The following is a 22,448-nucleotide window of genomic DNA, read 5'->3' as shown; positions in this document are numbered from 1 at the left end:
CGGGACGTTTTTATCCTTTTTGCGACCTGCGCTTGGTATCCAGTTGTTTCAGGGGACTGCCTCCTTCCTCGCCTTTAATCCGTTTTAAGCCTTTAAGCCACAGGCTGTGATAACCTCTTCCATTGAGAAAATGTAATCAAGAGGTGGGTTTTAAATTTTGGTCTACACTAACCAAACCTGCCAGATAAATACTTCGTTTATCACGATTCCTACAAAGTCCCCGACTTGGCCGGGCACGCGGGGGAGTGCCGACGTTTGCTTTTTTATACTTCGTCCTGCTCGCTCACAGGTTGCGGGACATGACCTCTTCCCAGCCCAGTCCTACAGCCGCAACAGCCAGGGCCGCGCCCAGGGCCTCCGCGCTCTCCGCCCCGCCCTCCCAGGTTCGCGTCCCCCGGCGCGGGGCCGTCCCTCGCCGCGCAGCCTACCCCGTCCCCGGCTCCCCGCGGAGGAAATTCTTCCCCAGCAGCCCAGGGCTCGCCTCACGTGATCAGCCGCCGCGGCTTCCAGCGAGAGTTTAAAGGTTATGGAGGAAATTAGCGCGGACACAGTCCCTCGCCCCCCAGAGGGCGCGCCCCGTTTTCCCGCAGCTCGAACGGCCGCTGTCAGCGCGCTGATCAGAACCATGTCCCCCAAAAAGGCACAGACGAGGTCCAGAGTAAATATGAAGTCACTTTGTAAAAAATAAACAAAGACAAATAGAGCCGAGGTTCTACTAAGCTTTCACTTGTCAACAAGTTCTCGCGGCCCGAGAAGTCCAGGACATATCCCAAAGGGGGAGAATGGCCCTAAAGCAAGGGAGGAGAGAAGGAGTGTTTAAAAACTCACACACCGAGGCTCGCACGCCCCTCCCTTTCTCCCCTCCCCCACCACGGCGGAGCAAAGCGTCTCCAGACGGAATGACGGACAGACGGGCCAATACTCCCCCGGCTGCTCTCGCCGGCCTCGGTCCGAGTGGGGTTGGGGCTGGGGGAGGGTCCCGAGTCTCCTCCCGCAGGGCGGCCCCCCGCCACTCCCCCACCCCCCTGCTCTACGAGACGGTTTTGGCCGTGGAGCCCCGGGGAGCTGAGCGGTCCGCGGGTCTCCCCGTGCAGAGCAGAGACGAGGTGTCCGCAACCCGCAGCCAACGCATCACGGCCCGCAAAGCCGCGACTCCCGGGGGTTCCGCGCAGGTCCCGGCTCGGCTCCCCCGCCTGCCGCCGCGACCCGGCAGGCTCGCCCTCTCTGCGTCGTCCTCTCCTCGGCTCACTTTTCCCGTATTGCTCCCCCAACAGGCAAAACTTTCTATTTCCCCAAACACAGGAGCGCGCGCGCGCGTGCACACACATACACACATACACACGCGCACACAGACACACACACATACACACACACACACACACACACACACACTGACGTCTTTTGCGCATTTCCTGCATTAGAGGGAGGGAGACTCGCTCGCACACCGACCGAGGGCGAAGAGACCAAGGGGAAGACCGAGGGGAAGAGCGGGCGGGCGGGCGGGCGGCGAAGGAGCGGCAGCCGAGAGCGGGGACGCGGGGAGCGCGGCGGGCGGGCGCCGGCGCCCGGGAGGTGGGGCCGCGCCGAGTCGCAGTCCCGGCCCCGCCGCCGCCGCGCTGCGCACCGCCCGGTGCCGGCCTGCGCCCCGAGCCCGAGCGGCAGCCACCCCGGCTCCCGAGCCCGCGCGGATGTGAGATTCCGGGCTCCTGGCGCCTCCCGATCGCCGACCGCCGAAACCGCGCGGCTTCGCCCAAGAGGAGGCGGCCGGGCTGGCTGTGTGGCTTGTGGATTTTTAAAAATTTGGCTCCGAGGAGGACCATTTCCTCTCGACATGCATCCCTCCGGATAGACTGAACATCCCTCGATCCATCCCCCGCCCCGCGCGGTCGGAGGCAGGCGCTGGGTGTGCGAAGAGGATCCGGGTTGAAATCTGCGCCCCCGGTTCTCGTCCGCGCCCGGTCCCACATCCCCCTCCCCCTCCCGGAGTCGAAATTTCCCGGGGATTATGTTTCGGAAAGGTAGGTAAGCGCCGGGTGCGGCGCCCGCCTCCCCGCAGCCCGGACTGGGAGAGCCAGCGAGGCGGCGACACAGCCCCCGCGGCTTGCAGCGAAGCCGACAGCTCGTCTCCTCTTCTGGAGGTGCTGCTGGTGGAAGGGGGGGAGAGACTTGCTCCAAACACGGACGTCCCCCAGCTCTCCCCCCCTCCCTGTTTTCCGTTAGGAACCCGACGAGGAAATACATGCACTCGCTGAGAATCGCCCGCGCCAGGGCGCAACGCTACAAGGTGTAGGGACAGTGTGGGGTGGGGTGAGAGGGGACCCAGGAGTCCCTGTGGCTCAGAGTGCCAGGGCGTCGGTTCTTCATTCCTGCCCTCGGGGCGGACGGAGTGACCCCGGCCCCCACTCCCCGCCCCGACCATGGTAGTGTTCAATGGCCTTCTTAAGATCAAAATCTGCGAGGCCGTGAGCTTGAAGCCCACAGCCTGGTCGCTGCGCCATGCGGTGGGACCCCGGCCGCAGACTTTCCTTCTCGACCCCTACATCGCCCTCAACGTGGACGACTCTCGCATCGGCCAAACAGCCACCAAGCAGAAGACCAACAGCCCGGCCTGGCACGACGAGTTCGTCACTGATGTGTGCAACGGGCGCAAGATCGAGCTGGCCGTCTTCCACGATGCCCCCATCGGCTACGACGACTTCGTGGCCAACTGCACCATCCAGTTTGAGGAGCTTCTGCAGAACGGGAGCCGGCACTTCGAGGACTGGGTGAGTTGGGCGCCACCCGGTCCGGCAGCCCAGCTGTGGGGTCCTGGGGAAGCACGGCCTTGGCATTAGTCATGGGGCGCCGAGACTTATTGCCATCTGGGGTCTCTGTGTGTGTGTCTCAGTTGCCTTGGGGAGGCATTCTCCATTTCATAGTTGAGAAGTAGGCACTGGAGCAAGGAAGATGGGACTTGGAAAGAGGGTAAGGCCCTCTGCCCCCTCCAGACAAGGGGTGCGACAGGGAGCTGGCAAGCTGCGAGAGCCCCCAGCCACTGGTGCTGAAGGTTGACAGAGAAGCCGGCGCCTTCCGCAGGCGCGTGGTGGACTGGCTGTGTGTGATTGTGTGGGGGTGGGTTCCTCCATCCTTAGAGAGGCACGTGCAGCCCTAGAGTGAAGGCTTCTTCCACGTCCTGGCTTTGTCCTGCCTAGCCTAGTGAGGAGCTGCTTTATTTTTCCCTCCGGGAGGAAGCTAGCTTATTTCTATTCTGTTGCACGGTGGTTAGCTCATCTTCTGACACACAGGGAAAAAAATGTGTCAGAAGACATCTCCTCCAGGATGTCTCCTCCAGGGTCCCGGCAGCATAAGCCAAGCTTGTTTTGCCCCATGCATCGCCCATGCATCAGGAGTGTTGTATCTTTAAAAAAAAATGGTTCTGGTTGCTAGAAATTGGAAGTCAGTGCTTCGAATCCTACTTAAAGTTACAGTGATTTTCCTGTGTTGATTTTCAGGGTACTGTTCAATGAGATACTATTGCTAAGTCCGACATTGAGTTAATTGAGAACACTGTCAAAATATTAGGGACTTGGAAACAGGCCTTCCTTGTTGGGGTACTATAAACCGAATGCATTCAACCTTGGCACCCAAAGAAGCATGGAGAACCAACCTTCTTTTAGCTCTTTTGGAAGGAAGGCGTTAAATTAGGAAATGGATTTTGGTGTTTTCTGATTTGGTACATGTTTCCACCAAGAGCAGGGGTGGCTCTGGGTGCATATGTTTTCAGGGTTCTTTGGTCGACACAAAAAGAGATATCTCATGGGGAAACAGAGGAATCCTCTACTAATGATTGAAAACAGACCACCTCATGATCGTCCTAGGGCCAGAGGCTGCATATGAACCACCTTGTCATGTCACCTTACATATTTTTTAAATAGGAAATGGAGTCTTAGAGAAAAATAGGAAAAAGCCTCTTTTCTCTGTGCTCGTGCTGTGAGGTAGTCTGCCCAAAACCATGGTTACGGGACTGACAGGGAAGCTCCAAAAAACCATACCAAGATTTGCGGCTTACACTTTGGGAAGCAGGCAAACCTTTATGGAGAACACAGCACCATTCCATTCCTTTCCATTCACCGAGGCCCCTTCCTTCTGCCTGCCTCCCACCTCCAGAGTTCCCACTCACTCCCCATTTCCTTTCCACATATGGGCTCTTTGACTCAGGAAAGTAGTGTATGTCTGAGAGGGAGCTAAAGGAATAACTAATTTCAGGGCCAGAACTTAACACCAAAAACCTGTGGTTTTGAAGTTGTTTTCGAACAGGAAGAGGATGGGAAAAAAAACATGAGTATAGTCGTGAGGCCACGGGGCCTTCACTGTGTATGCAGATGAGGGAGATGGAGTGAGGCAGAGCGTAGGTGGGATGAACGGGAAGGCTGCTGTAGCCACAGAACACACCTCTGGTGGAGGGAGAGGTGTCTCTGTATGTCCTGTGATGCTTTGCTGGGGCCTGCCGGAGCCCTGGGTGAATCGGGGCCCCTGCCCCACGTTGGAGCACTTGCAGTGAAACATGCTGTGGGGACCAGCCTTGCCTGGTCAGTATTCTCTAAAGTGCCCAAATTCATCTTGGACTTGGCCCTAGAGCAAGTGCAGAGAAGGTTTTAGTGGCAGAAAAGTGGAGTGGGTCACGGGGCATGCTCAGGGTGACTGGAAGTAGGGCCCACACTTCCAGTCGCCCACAGCTTGCCTGGTGGAGAGCGAAGCCCTCCTGCCCTCCCAGTCTACTCTCCATGCAGATTCCTGTGCTATGTCCCTAATGTTTTCACTGTACCCAATAATTTAAAGTGCTTTCAAAATCATATCTCCTTTGTCTCATAGCAAGTGTGAATTAGGTGCAACAGGTATTGGACAGATTAAAAAAATAAAAACAAAACCACCACCCCCCCCCAAAACCTGAGCTACAAAAAGGCCAAAGTCACAAGATGAATCAAGTGGTGGAGCTGGTTCTGTTTGCTCCGCTAGTGTGTGGATGCTGTGGCCGCTCTGGTTCCTCCAGAAGGGGAGGTTGGTGGGCGTGCATCAGCAGAGGGGGCTGGCCCTTGGAAACAGATAGGTTCACCGGGGCTGACTAAAGTCCCCCTTCCCATTCCTGTCAGTGAGAGGACACCCACAGAATCACACCTCTGGGCAGCATTTCCTAGGCTCTGGGGCTCAGTGCTCTTTACCTGGCCGTGATAAAGAGATACACCCTTTCTTGGGTGTGGCCAGGAGATCTGGCCTGAAGTAAGGAGATGGGGACGGCATGAAACGGCCACTTCTCTCATCGAGGCGGACAGTTTCATTCAACTGCACAATGAATTCATGTGTTCTCACCCAGTTCCTGTTTGTGCTCAGGCGCAACCAGGGAAGTTCAGCACTCCAGGTAACCCAGAGGTAAAAGAGACTGTGGGTGACCCCCAGGGGGCCTTCGGTTTCACTAGGGAAATAATACTAAGTAGATACATGTTGATAGTTAAGTAGCAGTTAGGTTCTAAATGAGTGGGACCAATACATTACATGAATTCAAAAAAGGAAATGTGGTGGGAGAGCTGGAAGAATCTGGAGGGTTCCTGGAAGGAGGCATGGAACGGGCGTGAGGTGAGGGGTAACAGCCTTCCACGGGCAAAGACACTGGACATAAAGGCAGAGAAGGCCTGTGGCTGGGAGTGGGGAAACAGAGAAGGATGGCCAAAAGTGAGGGTGCCTGTCAGCAAGGACCAGGCAGGATAAGATTTCCCAAATTTAAGAATTTTATCTGAGCACCACCTGTGCTATTATTTACTTAAAATTTTTAAACATTGATTCTCTGATTTCCCACGCAAGGCCCGGTATGCATGAAGTCACCGGTTTGGATATTGTTATGGTTTTTCTTCGTTTGCATTAAAATAACCATGTGGCCTCTAAAATAAAAAAGGGAGGGTGTTCATCTCAGGTGCCTCTTAACACCATTAGCGATATGGGGGCCATACTTTGGAAACACTGGAATAGGAGAAGTGTTGGAAAACCTAGGTGGATTCTAGAATGTTTAAAAGCCAGGCTGAAATAATTATTCTCCAGATAATGAGAGATATATCAGTTGTGATGACAAAGGGGGTTGTTTTAGAGAAAGCTCATTACAGAGAGACGGGAAGATCTCACTTACACTGAAAGCAGAATCCCATTAAACACTCTTGTTGCCGCTCATTTTTCCAGGAATGAGATATTAATGCTGCTCTGACTTGAGTGTGCGGAAGAATCCCTGGGGGGGGGTGTTAAAAATATAAATCTGCCCACCTCATTCAAAGCTTTTCATTCTGAAGTTTAGGACAAGCACTAGGAATCCTTATGCGTAACAAGCACTCCTCAAGAGAATTTGATCCTGCTTCAAGAAACACTGGAGTGGGATAGAAATTGTGGGCAGGGGAGGGCTCCAGATAACTAAGGGATAAAGACTTCGTACACAGAAATGTCCTGAGATTTTATGGTAGACCTTTGTAATTCCTTCCCCAAGATTTATAGCCTAGCTGTGTAAAGGAGAAGTATTGGGGTTTATTAGAAGCAGAGGCCCCATGAATGCTGAATGGAGCTGCTTTGCCTTTAGGACAGATGGTGGGAGCGTGGTAGATGGCAGAGAGGGTACAAGGAGCCGGCACGTGACAGTTGGCTACCCCTGCGCACAGCCTGGAGTTTGCTGTGTGGTCACCTCGCTAGTGTGTGTGCTGAGCCCCGCTCTTCCCGGTTCCACGACCCCTGCCTCCGAAGACATCCTTGGTTTGGGTCACTCCCGTGCTGCACTCATAATGCAGTAGTAAAGACAAAAATGTCATTTTCTGAGAGGTGGTTCAGCCCCACATTTAAGGGCAGAGCTGTGAAGCCAGGCTCCTTGGATTTGAATCCCGCCTCTGTCACCAACCGCACTTGTGACCTTTGGAGAGCTGTTTAACCTGTGTTCCTGTTTCCTGTTTCTTCCCCTGTAAGAAGTGAGTGATGGTAACCGCATCTACCTCTAACAAATGGGGTTGTTGCAGGGATGAAAGGAGTTACTACATGGAAAGCACACGTACCAATGCCTGACTTCAGTGAAAGCTCAGTGGCTGTTTTACTCCTACAGTTACTATTATGTCCTCTAAACCTGCCATGGGACTGGCTTTAGAGAGGGTTCTTTATTGACTTGATTATTATACAGGATCTAAAGGAGCCAAGTTTTTCATCATCCTTTAAGTGTTTCTTTTCTGTTGGGTAGTCTCGTTTGCAAGGAATGGGGTGCTAGTGTTACAGTTTCCTCTTTCCCAAATAACTCATTGACAGGGTTTCTCAAAATTATCCCACCCTGCTGACCCTGTGAGATAGGCCTACACTGTTTTTGCAGAGGTAAGGCTCAGGGACCGTTATTCTTTGTTGGCCCCAGTATCCCTTGGGGAGATTGTTACACCTTTAAGGCCAAGGCCAAGCCCCTGCTGGTTCTGATCCTGATGCTCTGGGCAGAGCCTGAGGGGTGCTGTGGTTAAACAGGCCCCTGCTGAGTCTCACACTGAGGGTGACTAGAGTATGCCTTGATAGACCCGGCCTGAAGGCACTTCAGGACTTCTGTAGGGAAATCTTAGAAGATCCCTGAGGAACTTTTACTATCATCTAAATGGAGTGAGGTGGGAAGGATCTAGAAAGGGATGTGGAAGGAAGGACTGGGAATGGCCCTAGCTCCCTTTGTGTGCACTTATCCCCTTGAATTTGTCCACGAACAGCTGAGGTTCCAGGATTTTTCCATACTCCATTCTCCATACTCTATAATACTTACCATCTAATTAAATATGGCTCCCCTTGGTACGTGATTGGTTATTTAACAACTATCCTGAGGCTTAGTTCTTGCACCATTGCTATATTAGAAAGTCACTTGGCACTGGCGCTCTGCAGTTAAAGGGTCTTGGGTCTTCTGGGCAGTCAGACCTTGTCTCTCTGTTCTGTTTCTCCTTCTCTGTGTCTTTGACCAGCAGATTTAGTGATTATTTGAGACCCTCGGTTCCCTTACCTCTTCATTGGGCCCCTCTCTGTAAGATCTGTGGGCTCTCACTACAGGATGTATCTACCTACTCTCGAGCCAGGTGACCTAGGCTCTTTATGCCTGTTTCTTCATCTGTAAAATGGGAATATAACGGTTCTTACAATAGTTTGACAACCTCTTTCGGCTGTTGCAAGAAATAAGGGAGTCTATGTAAAGTTCTTAGCAAAGGGCCAGGCTACTGTACAGTCTAACGATTTGATTAATATTTTAAGAGTTACATGTGTGTATTCATAGTTTGAGAATCTTAAATCAGAACATATGGTCCAGTGATATTTTTCTCTTTGGTTTGTGAATGTATTTATATGAAAAGTCTCACATAGTCTAAAAATAAAGTTTATTTAGTTACACTTAACAATTGCCTTTTTGAAAATATTAGAATCTCTTAAAATGAGGTGGTTTTGAGAAGTCTAGGAATTGTGTGGCCACTGTAGCCAAAGATTAATTATTTAGTGAAGCATATAACCAATTGAAAGTAGGGATATTTGGGAGCTGCTGTTTTGGTTTTACTGTACTAGTTTCATCTAGTTTCATGGATCTAAATGCATTCTCAAATGCTGTTGCCTCCAAATTCCTAATTTCGCATTTGATTGTGCAAGGGCATCTCAAATTCTGTTATGTCAAAAACTGTATATCTTATGTCCCTCTTCCCCAATCTAAGCCTTCCATAGTCTTCCCCATCTCAAGAAATGGCAACTGCATCCTAATGGTTGCCCAGGCCAGAAATCACGAGAAGCTATTCTTGATGCCTGTCATTCTCACACCCCCATATCCAGCCCAGCAACGGCATCTGTTGTCTTCAAAATAGATTCCAGATCTGATCATCTTAGCTTATTTCTGTTGACATCACTCTGGTCTAAGACCTTATCATTTCATACCTGGATTATTTCAGCAACCTCCTCAGTAGCCCCAACTTCATCAGCATATGCCACTCAGCTCACACACCTCTTGATAGAAACCCACGTCCTGGGCACCTGGGTGGCTCAGTGGTTTAGGCCTCTGACTTTGGCTCGGGTCATGATCTCAGGGTCCTGGGATCGAGCCCCACATCAGGCTCTCTGCTCGGCGGGGAGCCTGCTTCTCCCTCCCTCTGCCTGCTGCTCTGCCTGCTTGTGATCTCTCTCTCTCTGTCAAATAAATAAAATCTTAAAAAAAAAAAAAAAAAAAGAAACCCACGTCCTTATACTCTAGACAAGGACCATGGTCAGGCTCCTGTTATGACCTTTCTGACCCTACATCACCTGCTACTCTTCCCCTTCACTCCTTTCCCAGCCATATTGACCCACCTTCTACCCTTCAACATATTCGTCAGGTTCCTACCTCAGTCTTTGCACTGACCACTCCATCTTTCCAGAATGTTCCTTTTCCAGATACGCTTCATTGTTCAAGTCTTTATGTTCTTAGGAAGGCAAGCTTATTTAAATTTTTACACTTGGGGTGCCTGGGTGGCTCCATTGGTTAAGTGTCTACTTTCAACTCAGGTCATGATCCCAGGGTTCTGGGATTGAGCCCCACATCTGGCTCCCTGCTCAGCAGGGAGCCTGCTTCTCCCTCTTCCTCTGCTGCTCCCCCAGCTTGTGCTATCTCCCTCTCTCTTTGTCAAATAAATAAAATCTTTAAAATTAAAATAAAATAAAATTTCACCCTTCTCCTTGATGCTTTATATACTTTCCTGCTTTAGTTTTACTCTTTAGCTCTTATGTCTATCTTATATATTTCTCTTATTTATCTTTATTATCTGTCTCTAGCACCAGAACAGAATTTCTATAAATGCACAGGTTTCTTTCTTTCTTTCTTTCTTTTTTTTTTTTTAGGATTTTGTTTATTTATTTGACAGAGAGAGGCACAGTGAGAACAGGGACACAAGCAGGGAGAGTGGGAGTGGAGAAGCAGGAGTCCAATGCGGGGCTCTATCCCAGGATGCTGAGATAATGACCTGAGCTGAAGGCAGACGCTTAATGACTGAGCCACCCAGGTACCCCAATGCATAGGTTTTTGTTCACTGTTCTGCTCTTGGGATCCCAGAGAGTTCCTGGTCCCTTGTTGAATGAGCCAATGAATTGAAGTAAACAAGTGTGTATTCCCCTAGCACATACTGTGGAAAGACCAGAGTTGTATGGGGTATCATTCCTGCCTCCAAGGAGTATGAAATCTAGCTGGGAAGACCAGTAGGCTAAGCAGTTGAAGGAATTCCCTAAACCGTCTTTCTGTACAGTTGAAAGAAGTGAGGACAAAGCAGAAGAAAAGGATGTTTCATAAAAATCTGTAGGATGCCTTGAAAATGTTCTTATGGGAGAATGCCTATTATATCCTTGTGGCCATTTGCACTAAGCTGAAGCACCTCTGTCATGTCTGGGGTCTCCAAGAGTAGGAACTGTAAACGCTCTGGGTGCCCACGGCCTGTGCAAGGTGCTGTGGGAAGGGGCGAAGAAAAAAGGCCCGCTTGTCCTCCCTTTGCAGAGTTTAAAATCAAGTTCAGATTCTCATAAGGGCCTTAGATACAGAACCCTTGGTAACTGGCAGCAACGACAAATGAAATTTTAAATTCCTGTGCCCGGACTCCAGGGCTGGAGCTCGTCGAAGCATATGTAGACCAAGCTCCCAGGGCTTTCACTTTGACTAAAAGAGCTCCAGAGCAGGCCTGCAGTATTTTACATAAATAAAAGCTACACTTGGCAAAACATTATATGTCTCTCCAAGTTCCTCTGGGTATATATGCGCTGGTTAAGTAATTACAATCTATTATAATGCTAATCAGCAGGATCGCACCTGTTTGAAATCTAGTTTTCTGGCTGAAACCAGACAACAAATGCCTGTACTGTGCTGGGATTGTAGAGGGGACGGGAACACACTGTTGCCATGTCAGCTTGCCTGCCACTAAACAGAATGGCAACTCCAGAGGGAATATGATTGAGCCCCATAATATCATGCCTGGGAGGAAGGGGAGAAGCACAGTCTGTTCCGGAATCCAAGCGCAGAAATGAGAACCTCCCCTGCCCCACACCCTTCATCCCCTCTACTTCACCTTGAAGTCTCAGAGAGCTAGATTTTTAAGCTAATGAAAAAGTCAACTTTATATGCCAGCAAAAAGTAAACTCATTGAGCCAATGACCCCAAGAGGTAGATCAGACTCAAAAAATAATCAGGTTCAAGACGGTTTAGGAAAATCATGACAGGTGAACCTATAATAATTATTGAGGAAAAATAAAGACTTTGATTTTGCCTATGTCCTTCTTGTTAGTTTGTTTTCAGACTATAGTATCTCTTGATGCCAGGTATGTTACCCCAGCCAGATATAAGTATCTTGTGAGTAGAAGTGTCTTCCTCCCAATGGCTCACCAAGCAAAGTAAGAGCCACTCAGGAAGTACGTGTAGCCAATCACTCATCTGTTGGTTGAATAAAAGGGTGCCTTTGGGGGTGTGTCTTGTAGAAGGTCATGTAGGCAGCACTCTTTAATCAGACTAACTTAGATTCTGCTCTTCTAAGAAGCTAGCCATCCAGGACAGTGCTAAAAAGAAAGATGGCGGCATCCACAAAAGGTTCTAACCAGTGGACAAAGTGGTTTATTCATTCATTGCTCCAGCTATCCTTTCATCTGTTTAGCAAACATTGATCAAATACCTTATATCCCAGGTGCCATGCCAGGAGCTGTTCTCATGGAGAAGATAGTCTGGTAGGAGACACAATACTAATCAATAAGTAACATATTCTGGTATATAAAATTAATTAAGAAGGAGAGCTCATCAGAAGGTTCTCTGAGCCTGGGGACACTTCTTTAGAGTTGGACTGGTTAATCCTTTCCCTTCCCCAATAAATTTACCTCCCCAATAAATTTCCCTGGGAAATTCATTGACTAAGGAGTCAGGTACCTCCTGTTAATCAGTGGTGTTGGACCTTAGGTTCCACATCTGTGAAAACAGGAGGAAGCATAGATCTAGATACATAGATCTAGATCTTGTGTAAGGCCTCTGTTAACCATGATTCTGGCAGACTTAGCTGTCTGCATTTTGCGCCTTGACTTTGCTCGACCTAGCACTTGATGATATTTTATCTTTATTGTTTTCCATGAAGCTGAGTCTTGTATCTCTGAAAAACTGTCAGCTTCTGCTTTTTTCCCTCCTTATCTTTCTTTATTACTGCGATCAAAATCGCAAGGCCATTTTTGATAGCTTGCTTCTTTACCTAGTGTTTAAGGCCCACAAAAATACATTTATTTTTTATATATTGGGGGGTGGGGACGGGCCGAGGGAGAGGAAGAGAGAAAATCTTAAGTAGGCTCCACACTGGGTGTGGACACGGGGTAAATTCCCCAGTGAATTCCCGGTGTTGATCTTGCACTGGGCTTGATCTCACAATCCTGAGATCATGACCTAAGCTGAAATCAAGAGCCTGACACTTAACTGACTGAGCCACCCAGGCACCCCTACATTTATTTTTTTAACTGGATCCCTCTGCCTCTATCACTGAGCCGCTCGAAGGATATTCTAAAAACAAACAAGCAAGCAGAATTTCTGGAATGTAGGGCTATGAATCCATCTCCTGACGTTTTAGATGGATGATTATCTAAACCATTTTGGGCAGCTGAGAGAATCATCAATCAGCTCCAAGGATGGAACATGTAATCAACCAGTATTTGCCAGAGTATCTTTCAAAGAGTAGAAGCCTTCTAATATTCTCAGGTTGCTGTGATCAAAGAGGTTGGGAAATGTTTCAGTGTCAAATGCACATTAGTATATTAAAGACTCCAAGATGGCCAGTACCAAAGGGACTTGTACACCTCTGTATGTGTAACCACAAATTTCCCAAACTGATTCATCATAGAATGCTCTTATTTGTGAAAAATTATTAGCACCATAGAACTAGTGTTTTGCGGACATATTTTGAAAAACATTATAATTAGGAAATAAAAAAAGGGAATGGACCTTCCTCAAGTGGGTCATTTGGGGAATTGAGATTAACACTCTTTTATGAAACAGTGAAGTTGAAGAACTATGGGAATTCTCTCGAGAGGAAGAATAATGTGGGTTCTACTAGTTGGCAAAAGGTTCTTCATAAGATTTTGAGCCAGGCCTTAAGGAATATGGAATCTGAATAGACAGTTAGAAGAAGAGCATAAAAATTATCAGGCAAGCAGTTTTTAGCATTTTGGGTGATGAGGGCAGTCAGGAAACCAGTGAGATTAAAGCAGGAATGCAGGGGTGCCTGGGTGGCTCAGTTAGTTAAAACCTCTGCTTTCAGCTCAGGTCATGATCCCAGGGTCCTGGGATCGAGCCCCACATTGGGCTCTCTGCTCAGCAGGAAACCTGCTTCCTCCTCTCTCTCCCTGCCTGCCTCTCTTGCCTACTTGTAATCTCTGTTTGTCAAATAAATAAATAAAATCTTTAAAGTAGGAATGCAGTCCAAAAATAATTGCTTCATTAAAACACACATGCACACACACAAAACAATAAGCTATCCAAAGAAAGGAACAGTGGATAGAATGGATATTCAGTCATTAATCTATCCATCCATCTCACCAGCCAGCCATTTAACGAATATATAATAAACACTTTTTATGTTCTAGGAAATTTGCTTGGGGCAAGGTGCTGAACAGAATCAGTATGATCTATTGAACTCTTGTTATCAAGTGAATCTATCCTAAGGGCTAACCCCAATCTCCCATGCTGTATTTTTCAGCTACTTTTCTTTGTTTATCTCTTGATAGGCTGATAAGGATGAAGAAAAGCTTTGTAGCATCCTTCATGTCACTGAGTGGTGGCTTGTCTAAAGATGATGTGGTCGGGGCGCCTGGGTGGCTCAGTGGGTTAAAGCCTCTGCCTTCGGCTCAGGTCATGATCTCAGGGTCCTGGGATCGAGCCCTGCGTCGGGCTCTCTGCTCCGCAGGGACCCTGCTTCCTCCTCTTTCTCTGCCTGCTTCTCTGCCTAGTTGTGATTTCTCTCTGTCAAATAAATAAAATATTAAAAAAAAATTAAAGATGATGTGGTCTTTGGTGTCAGTCCTGTGTTGAATTCTAGTTTTATCAGTTGTGGCTGTGTGATACTGGGGAAATTCTTTAACTCGCCTGTACCACTCCCCTCATCTGTAAAATGGGAGTAATAGCTATCTTGTAGAGTTATTATAATGGCCAGTGAAACATGGAAAAGTGCCGAGCTTCTAGCAACTTCTCAATAAATGGTAATTTATTATTGGTAATTATTTGCATTTAATATTTCTTACTTGATATAGATGGAATTGTGCTTTTGTCAGAAGATTTTATTCAGTAATGGCCAACTGAGGAGTTTTAAGCAAAACCTTTTCCAGTCCCTACTTCCCTCCCTCTCTGATATAGGAATTCTGGGTTTGCCGGATTCCAGATGTGCACAGCTAGAACCTCACACTTGGCCCTTCTTAGGTGGCCCCTGGGGTGGGAGACACAGAGAACATGGATTACCTGTCCTGGGGCAGGCTTTGGCCTAGATGGATGGACCTACGTGATACACGGCTCCCTCTGGAATTTTTTTTTTTTAAGATTTTGTTTATTTATTTGACAGACAGAGATCACAAGTAGGCAGAGAGGCAGGCAGAGAGAGGGGAGGGGGAGAAGCAGGATCCCTGCTGAGCAGAGAGCCTGACATGGGGCTCAATCCCAGGACCCTGGTATCATGACCTGAGCCGAAGGCAGAGGCTTTAACCCACGAGCCACCCAGGTGCCCCTCCCTCTGGAATTTTTAAAAAGCAGATTCAGTATTGCATTTTAACCTGAACATCACGTGTATTTGCTTGTGGGCCTGAGAGGGTAACTGAGGTTTGAGGATTTTTTTACCTCCCATTTTACCGTGGTCCAGGTGTATATCCCATTTCTCTGGGCCAAAGCATCTGCTTTCCTTTTCCAGCCATGTGTCTCTTCTGCAAGCCTGGCCTCTAACAGAATGCACGCCGATTGCTCTGTTGTTCTGGCCTGAGCGTTGGCCTGACAGGGCAGGACTTCGCTTTTGACCAGGACATCAGAATCGCTAAGGAGTCCCATGAGTTGAAGGTTAGCCAGCCTTTTAAAAAGATTGCTGTATGCTTGTAAAGAATCATACGTTCCTTTGTTAATTTTCTGTTAGGACCCTTGGTTTTCAATCTCAGATTTCATTTTAGATACTTGACATTGAAGTCACAGAACTGAATGTAGCGGGGAGCCTCTCTGACCTTCCTGAGGGATCCATTCTCAGAACCTGCCTGTTCTTCTCTCCTCTCCAACCATCTGAGTCCTTTTCTTCCGTCAAAACGTTCTTCAGAATTCACCCAAGAGCAGGGGGTCTGGTTCTTCTACTTTGTAGATCTGTGACTTTGTGACAGTTCACTTAACCTCCTCCAACTTTTCTTTCTTTGTTTATGAAAAGGGTTAGGAACAGTCACCCTTCTTGGGTTGTAGGGTTGCCAGCAGGAATGAATAAAGTCCATGTAAGTGAAGGTTTTTAGGCCTGTAAGCATTAACTCTGTGTCCTGAGTGTCTGCTGAAGTAGGTAAAAAAGTTGGTTCTGGGCACCCAAGCCCTTTGTCTGTATCCTTTGCTCCCCCAGGACTCTGTCCTATTTGCATTAGGTACCCAGAGTTGCCAGATGAAGTGGAGAATGCCCAGTTAAATTTGAACTTCAGATAAACAACAAATACTTTCCTGCTATAGGTACATCGTAAATATTGCACGGGACAGACTTAAACTTTTATACTTACATACTTCCACTAACAAAGTATTCATTGTCTGGAATTCAGATTTAACTGGGCATCCTGTCTTTTCATTTGCTAAAGCTAGGCCCCTGTGCCCCCCCCCCCACAACCCTAGTAACAAAGCATTCCCAGGAAAGAATATGTTTGTCATCTCTTTGTCCCACAGAAGGCAGAGGGGGGACATTTGCAGTTGCTGTAAAATGGAAGACTTAGCCCCTTGTTAAAATAATTCCAGCATTCGCCAGAAGTAGGGAACATGTTTTTCTGAGGAACAACCACTTTTAAGAACCCCTAGACTCATGGAGGTGGCCTCCTGCCTTAACACTTGAAACCTGGTCCACTCCACTGGCCTGTTATGTGTGTCAGGGCCCCACAGCTTCTCCTTTTTCCCCACCTTGAATCAGAGAATTCACTTCACAAGAGGTGCAAGTCCCCGGCCATGACCACCTAGCTGTTTAAAAAAAAAAAAAATTTTTTTTTTTTCATTTTAGAAGAAAATAGCTCACTGAAGTGTCAGGTGCCTGAGTACTAATTCATGATGATAGCTTTGGGTTCATTTTCATAGCTTTATTAGCCTGGTTCTCTGGAATCCAGGGGATTTATGTAAGAGTTGTATAATGGCCCTAAATACCCTTTCGGGGTGCTCAGAATCCATTGTCTCCTCTACCCTCACTTACTTATAGGATGGAGTCCAGCCTCATCACCCCACCAGAACTTTCCAGCCCTGTGTAGCTTGTATCCTTTTCCCTCCCCCATTTTTCTGTCGAGGGGATCCTGTGTCCTCCATGCTGGGAATCTTCTCCATGGGAGCTTGTTTCTCTCGTCTGTGTCCAGTTTTTCTGGGTGCTCCAATCCCCACATGTCCATATTCCTGTAATACTAGGAATACTGACCACCTCTCCAAGTCTCCCTCCTTCTTGGGCCTTTTTCCTAGAACTCTCCAGCCTATAGCTCTTTTGGTCCTTGGAATCCTGGTAACATTTACTATTTGTGCCCTCCGTTTAAAATTATTGATGATGTCTCATGTTGATGGTCGGTTACTCTCTGTTCTCTTACAGAGGCAGAAGAGGTCCCAGAGAGGAAGAACTCTTGCCACTTTGTGCCAACACTTGGCATAGTGCCTTGCAAAGAATAGATGCTTGATTGCTTAAATAAATTTTAACATTAAATTATAATAGTTTCTATCTAAATAGTAAGTGTTCTGTAGATATTTGTTCTGGAGTATTCTCCTTCCTTCCATGACAGAGAAGAATGTATTCTTTAAAAAAAAAAAAAAAAAAATCACACACAGGAGCACCTGGGTGGATCAGTCAGTTAAGGATCTGGCTCTAGATTTTGGCTCAGGTCATGATTTCAGGGTCATGAGATCAAGCCCAGTGTGGGGCTCTGTGCTGAGCATGGAACCTTCTTGGGATTCTCTCTCTCTCTCTGCTCCTCCCTCCGCTCTCTTTTTCAAAAAAAAAAAAAAATAAAAATAAAAAATCACACACACACACACACACACCCCCCCCCTGTATATTATTTTAAACAGGAAAAGGCAAGGGAGGGTGCCAACATATATGGTGGTTTTTTATCTTTTACCTTTATTTCAGCGTTATTTTAAAAATCAATAAGCTTTGCTTTTTTAGAGTAGTTTTGGGTTTATAAAAAATTGAGCAGAAAGTACAGAGAGTTCCCATATACCCCCTCATTCGCACACACAATTTCCCCATTATTACAGTTGACTCATGGACAATGAGAGGGGTCGGGGGTGCTGACCCCTGTCAGTTGAAAATCCGAGTATAACTTTTGACTCCCCAAAACTAAACTACTAGTAGCCTGTTGTTGACTGGAAGCTTTACCAATGACATAAACGTAGATGAACACATATCTTGTATGTTACATATATATTATATACTGTATTCTTACAATAAAGAGCTAGAGAAAAGAAAATGTTATAAGGATAATCATGGGGAAGAGAAAATGTGTTTATAGTACTGTATTTATCCAAAAAAAAAATCTGCCTATAAGTGGACCTGCACAGTTGAAAGCCATGTCATTGAAAGGTAAAGTGTATGTATATATATTTGACTTTCACAAAAAGGCGAAAAAGACACAACACCAGCTACTGCATTTTGAAGCAGGTGGCATCACGGTTAGATGTGAAGGCTTTGCACTGGAGTGATGGGTTCTAATCCTGGTGGCACCACTGAACCAGCTGGGCATCCTTCTGACAAGTTGTGTAACCTCTCTGAGCCTTCATTTCATCATCTGTAAAACAAGATCATTAATTTCCTAATTGTGTGATTTGGAATGCTTAGAAAAGTGTTTATCACATGATAAGAACACATAAAATGTCAGCTGTTATTATCATTATTATTAGAATTCTATTGTAAAAAGTAAATTTTAGATTATCCGGTTTGGGACTTACCATGTTGTCAGAGTCCATTTGATTGGATTCTGTGGGTTGCAGGGTTGCTTGGGGTTGAGGGTTGCTTTCCATCCCAGGGCCATGACTTGGAAAGATAGTGATTCTGACTGTGAAGAGTTACATAGGGAATCACTACAGTTTGTTAAGTTTGTGTTTGATGCCTGTTTTCAAGCCTTTATGGGCCCTTATACATTCACAAAGGGCTGCATTCACAATGTGCTTGTTTATTCTTGACTAATTCAGCTCCACCCTAATGAGCTGTGTGACCTTGGGGAAGAAATTTAACCTCTCTGAACTATAAAATGCGAATAGTCATATTGGCTCTGCCCACCTCATTGGGTTGCAAGACTCCTTTAATACCCTCTCCAAAATGAAACATGTGACACACGTGTAAGTAGCAATGATGAATCACTTTCAGATTTAGGGAGAAGCAGGGCACTTTCCTCCAAAGTTTGCAGTTGAGAAAACTGGGGGTAGCTGGTATCTCCTGGCAGGGACTAGAATAGAACTCAGGTCTTATCTCCCCCAGTACCTGATAACACTGAACAGCATTTGGGTGTCCCAGCAAGTGTGCCTGCTCTTTCACATTGTCAGGGCTAAAGATTTAAAATTGATCTCTGGGCTTTGTTTCTAGGAAACTGGAGTCTTAGGCTCCCACGCTCAGGCGCAAGAGAACACGTCTCCTTCACTTTGCTTCTTTACTCCTTCTTGGCTCTTTAAATTTTTTTTTTTATCACTGCTTATCATATGACTGTGCACAGACAACCGTGAAGCCAACTATTTTAAGGGGAACGGGGAGGAAGACAGATAAGACAGTGATTCAGAAACAAGCAGGAAAATGGAGTCATGTGGTTGTCCCCTTGTGGGTGGGATGTACAGCAGTTTTGTAGACTGAGAAAGCATCCTGAGTCCCTGGAGAGTAAATGAGACCCATCAGGCGTGTGTTTGAAAGCCCTTTCCTGTGTTCAGAGAAGCTTTAGAGCCCAGCCAGAGCAGCCTTCGCTGGGTTCCTGTGTGCGTGCCCGCATTGGAAGCATGCTTCTTAGAGCTCTCTGGTCCATGGGCTTGGAACCCTGCTCTGTTCCCCAGAGCTCTGCTAGGAGGCATAGAGTTTCCAAAGGAGAGCTCTCCTGCCTACATTCAGGAATATAAAAAGGAGAAATGCCCCTTTGAAAACACTGATCATGTCAGGTTTAGAGAAGGAAGTGGATCCTGTCCTTACCTATTGGTGGAAGTATAGTAACGCCGACACACAGTAAGGCTGCCATGTGCCTTTTCTTTTTTTTTTTTTATTAAAAGATTTTATTTATTTATTTGACAGAGAGAGATCACAAGTAGGCAGAGAGGCAGGCAGAGAGAGCGAGAGGGAAGCAGGCTACCCGCTGAGCAGAGAGCCCGATGTGGGACTCGATCCCAGGACCCTGAGATCATGACCTGAGCCGAAGGCAGCGGCCCAACCCACTGAGCCACCCAGGGGCCCCCCATGTGCCTTTTCTAATAGGATTTGGATTTCAGGCAAATAAGCAGCGTTCGACACTTTCTGAATTTATTTATTTATTTTTTTAAAAGGGCAGAGAGGCAGACAGAGAGAGAGGGAGGAGGAAGCAGGCTCCCTGCTGAGCAGAGAACCCGACTCGGGGCTCGATCCCAAGACCCTGAGATCATGACCTGAGCTGAAGGCAGAGGCTTTAACCCACTGAGCCACCCAGGCGCCCCAACACTTTCTGAATTTAAATCAGTTACGAACTTTTAGAATTTTTATTTGCTTCTTGTGGAGGATCCATTCTTTTTCCTTTTGGTGGGGAGGGGAAAGAGAATAAGGGCACATCATGAATAGTTTTTTAAACTGTGGGTCAGGACCCATGAGCTAAAGTCATGAAATCCATTATGTGGATCTCAAACAGCAATATTATTTTATTTTATTTATTTTTTAAAAAGATTTTATTCATTTATTTGACAGAGAGAGCAGAAGCAGGGGGAGCATGGCAGGGAGAGGAGAGAAGCAGGCTCCCTGCTGAGCAAGGAGCCTGATTTGGGGCTCCATCCCAGGACCCTGGGGTCATGACCTGAGCTGAAGGCAGATGCTTAACTGACTGAGCCACCCAGGCACCCCTCAAACAGCAATTTTATAAATATGGAAGTAGAGTAGACTAGTATTGAAATTATCGGAAGGCATTGCATAGGTAAGAGTAAATATGGCTTTATAAAACTTGTTTCAGTTTCATTTACGTGAGTATTATTTATATGATCTGTGGGTCCTGGTTTAAAAAAAATAAGAAACATTGGCCTAGAACACCAATTTTAATTTAACAGAACTTTAATTAGTACCGCTGTGATGCGGAGACGAAAGTCAAGAAGACAGGGTTCCCTGCACTCAATAAGCTTCCAATTTGTTCACCCAAACACTCCCATAAAGGCAAACGTGTTATGATTGTCCAAGGGAAGATTGAGAAGGTCTTTGTGCAGGAGACGGCTTTTAAAGAGTGGGTAGAATAGACTGACCCTGAAAAATCTGTCCAGCTCCTTCTCCGTGAACAAGTCCATATCAACATAGGATGCAGAAATCACCTGTTGAACTGACATACTTTATGTTCTCCAGGAGCTCCCCCATCTCCTGACACCCCCTGCCAATGGCATTCAGGATCAGATAGTGGTGCTTCCGGGGTCTTGGCTTGAAGCGTCCGAAACCCCAGGTTGGAAAGCTCGGCCTACGCCCGGCTACTGCACGGAGGGTTCCTGGTGCTCTAGTAACCCTTCAATCTGCATAGGGTGGCTTTGCACTTCTTAATCGGGAATGGGGTGGGGGGGTCTTTGGAAAATAATGTGTTTTGACCTTCACCCCTCATGTTAATATCTTAATCAGGCATCTCTACTTGTTCTCTTAATTCTCCCGTCATGGTTGTATGGTAAGAAGTACATGTTCTCCCTCATAACTTGACATCTCAGGACAGCAAGACTCAGGGAAGTTAAAAGAGGACTTGGCAACTGGGGCAGATGAAGGAGCACCTGGGGTTCTTGGTTTTTTGTTTTTGTTTTTTTTAGATTTTATTTATTTATTTGACAGAGAGAGATCACAAGTAGGCAGAGAGGCAGGCAGAGAGAGAGAGGAGGAAGCAGGCTCCCCGCCAAGCAGAGAGCCCGATGCAGGGCTTGATCCCAGGACCCTGAGATCTTGACCTGAGCCGAAGGCAGAGGCTTAACCCACTGAGCCACCCAGGCGCCCCGGGTTCTTGGTTTTTAGGGTGGGGCTGTTTACTGCACACGCGTGGATATATTGTCTCCCAAACACACTGAGTCCAGGAGGCCCAGGGCATGGCCCAGAAGGCATTAATATCAATACCAGGACACATTCAATACCATTATGTATTTTTACATTTAAACTGTTCAAAAGGCATTCAACTGAATCAAAATTCTTTCCTGCCTTCATCTTTCCTTCCTCTTCCTTTTCTTTCTCTCTCTCTTTCCTCTAAGGGATGATCAAGTGGCAGAAAGGCCTATGGAGTATATTCCCTCCAATTGAAAGAATGTAAAAACTGATACCTAGTAACAGAGATTGGTTACATCCTCATGTAGGTGGAATGTGCCCAGAACTCAAGTGATTGGATCAAAGTAAAAAAAAATTCAGTAGAGACACAGAAAATAGGAACAAACAGGCTTCCCGATTCCTAGAAGGTGCTTGTGGAGCAGATTCTATCACACTTGTCCAAGCCATCATCCGCCTGCCACACTCCCATCCATCCCATCTAGATGATCAGTCACAAGTGAACGCCAATACCATGGGTCTGCAACTTTCAGTAAGGGAGGTTGATTTATTTATTTATGTTTTTGATTTAGTCTTCAACTGTTGGCTGAGGTAGAAGCACTTTGTCAGCCCACCCTTTGGGCTAACAAAAGTTGAAACTTGTCTGTTTGGTTCAGATAACCATTCACCTGTCTCTTTTTTTTTTTTTTTTTTAAGATTTTATTTATTTATTTGACAGACAGAGATCACAAGTAGGCAGACAGGCAGGCAGAAAGAGAGGAGGAAGCAGGCTCCCTGCCGAGCAGAGAGCCTGATGCAGGGCTCAATCCCAGGACCCTGGGATCATGACCTGAGCCGAAGGCAGAGGCTTTAACCCACTGAGCCACCCAGGCGCCCCCATTCACCTGTCTTTTGAGGGTTGGTCTTTACCTATCAAAAGGTTAGTAAAAACCGTGACTCTTGATTTCAGCTCAGGGTTGTAAGATCGAGCCCCGAATGGAGCTTCATGTTCAGCAGGGAACCTGCTGAACTTCCCCTATTCAAGTAAATAAATAA

General features: G+C 46.9%; 1 protein-coding gene across 1 annotated transcript in view; it reads left to right on the top strand.

Annotated features, from left to right (window-relative positions):
- Window positions 1-1,998: 1,998 nt before the first annotated feature.
- PRKCE (protein kinase C epsilon) overlaps window positions 1,999-22,448 on the top strand; it is a gene marked incomplete at its 3' end in the record, with an annotated part of 480,419 nt that continues 459,969 nt past the window's right edge. The window contains exon 1 of the mRNA XM_080814806.1: window positions 1,999-2,765. Coding sequence (XP_080670932.1) covers window positions 2,418-2,765 — 348 coding nt within the window. The 5' untranslated portion in view covers window positions 1,999-2,417. The remainder of the gene's footprint in view (window positions 2,766-22,448) is intronic.

The sequence above is a fragment of the Martes martes genome, assembly GCF_963455335.1.
Source record: "Martes martes genome assembly, chromosome: 9".
NCBI lineage: Eukaryota > Metazoa > Chordata > Mammalia > Carnivora > Mustelidae > Martes > Martes martes.
This window is presented reverse-complemented; position numbering and strand designations above follow the sequence as displayed.